The 2020-nt window shown below is 46.9% G+C and overlaps 1 protein-coding gene across 1 annotated transcript in view; it reads right to left on the minus strand.

The window, feature by feature from the left end:
* Positions 1–316: 316 nt before the first annotated feature.
* LOC107082465 (chromosome unknown open reading frame, human C21orf62) overlaps positions 317–2020 on the minus strand; it is a 17478-nt gene continuing 15774 nt past the window's right edge. The window contains exon 3 of the mRNA XM_015371157.1: positions 317–1305. Coding sequence (XP_015226643.1) covers positions 511–1242 — 732 coding nt within the window. The 5' untranslated portion in view covers positions 1243–1305 and the 3' untranslated portion in view covers positions 317–510. The remainder of the gene's footprint in view (positions 1306–2020) is intronic.

Here is a 2020-nt window from a genome sequence, read left to right on the forward strand (position 1 = left end):
GGAAGAAATGTAAACAGGAAATACAGCGACTAACTAATTAAAGCCTCACAAACTGAGCAGGTAAACAAGGATAAATACATTTCTCCTCATCAAGTTGGTTTCTGTTGTGTCGTCTTTCAGACATAGAGACGGGACGCATGTTTGTCCTTGGAAAACACCCACTAATGTGAAACATTTTCTCCTGGTCAACAGTCAGGTCGTACCTTAGTGTTCATGTATGCAAGACAATGAATGGAGCAGAGAAAAATTATTAAGGAATAGATTTAAGCTTTGTTTTCAACATTATAAATTCATTCAGAAGGATAAATAAGAAAAATATTCCCAAATTGGATAGATTTCTGAGTAGTTCCTCCCAGGAGAAGGATGTATGTTTGAAAAGATAAAAAAACTAGATGTCCAGAGAAAGATGTCAGCTAGACATAAATATCAAATATTTCAATCTTATTGAGAATAATTCCCATCTACACCATTCGAGCATTTCCCTGGATCTTGCCGCTAGATGAGATTATTTTAGTACACAAAGGTGATGAACGTCTTCTGTAGAGGTTCTGAAGAGTTTTCCCTGGACTCCAGTGGATCATCCCAAGCTGTCTGAGTAAATGGGAAAACCAGGTGTGGGAAGAACTGGGAGAATGTATGGGGAGGCGGTCCGATGATGCTGTATGCCTTCAGAGCTGACAGTCCGTTCAGCACTTCCACATCGATGAAGGTCATGTGGTGAAAAGAGGAGGAGTCCGGTTCAGACGCCGTCTTTGCTAAGGGTGAAACCCTGATTCCCTGGCTGGGATAAGGAGCTCCTGGAACGGCGCTGTGAACTCGGAGGGTCTGTAAGCCGAGCAGAACGAGCTGCTGGCTCTGCAGCGGCTTCACTCCACAGAAAGATAACTGTAGATGGAAAACCATGCTGCTGTTCAGTAGCTTCTCCAGCACCCAGAGCTCCCTCACCCACACAGCCAGACTCCCCGGCTGCCTGAGGCCAGAACGGGGGAGAGCCAGGCGCGTAACAGTGTGGCATCGGCACCGAGAGTTGGCCAGGGCCTCGTTGCAGTCCTGGACGGGGGCCGAGCAGCTGCAGTTCCTCAGGCTGTTCCCGCTGTCGAACAGCAGCGTGGTGTTATGGTGCTCAGGAGCTCCGTACGACGGCGCAGGAGCCATGGTCTGACCGTCAGAGGTCAGCGCCAACATCAAACACAGGGACCATGGCAACAAGGCAGAGCATGCTGTGTTTGGAGACATCTCCATGGAGACGGAGCTGACTACATCTTCACCCACTGGAAGCAGCTGAGCGTGGAGGGATGGGTCGAGCTGGAAGCAGAGAAAAACAGAGAAAAAGTAAAGAATTGAAAACGTCCCAAAACAGAGCAGCTTTCTGTGACCTGCAGGATGTATTTTACAACACAAGCTCCTACTCAGCGCTCCTTTTTGTTTCCAATCCAGCTCAGACCGGCCTCCCTTTCACACGTGCACGCACACGTGCACGCATAATTGAGCCACTTATATGATTTTAATGGAGAGCAGCGGTTCCAGGCTGAGTTGCTGCTGCTGGCATGAGTCGGTGTGCCACGCTGCACCTCAGCCAGCCACATTACCGCTGCTGGGAGACTAAAACACAGGCTGCATTCAGGAGCAGTGGAAAAGTGGAGCACAGAGGCTCCGCTTACATTTCCAGGCTCCCCGTCTGTCAGAGAGCACAACTTTCCAGCCTAATGTTGGTCCAACTTTCCTCGATCCTTCAGGATGATCCTTTGTCCTGATCGCTATTTAGTCTTTATGAAAGTTTGTCTTTCTGCTTGTTAAAAAATAAAACAGCCTGATCTCTTCTTAGTTTTTCATTCAAAGTGCAAAGTAAGCAGCAGCTTCTAGTATTTTAGTGTCTAAAAACAATATTTTTAATTCAATGTCAGGTTTTATGATCAGTCATTTTTATTTTTAGTTGCTTAGGGCCCCAAGTTCCTGGGGGCCCCCATAAAACCGTGTTTATCATGTATAGTTAATACAACTATTCCTTATTTGTGCACAT

Source organism: Cyprinodon variegatus, unplaced genomic scaffold (genome assembly GCF_000732505.1).
Source record: "Cyprinodon variegatus isolate N-32 unplaced genomic scaffold, C_variegatus-1.0 Scaffold3, whole genome shotgun sequence".
NCBI lineage: Eukaryota > Metazoa > Chordata > Actinopteri > Cyprinodontiformes > Cyprinodontidae > Cyprinodon > Cyprinodon variegatus.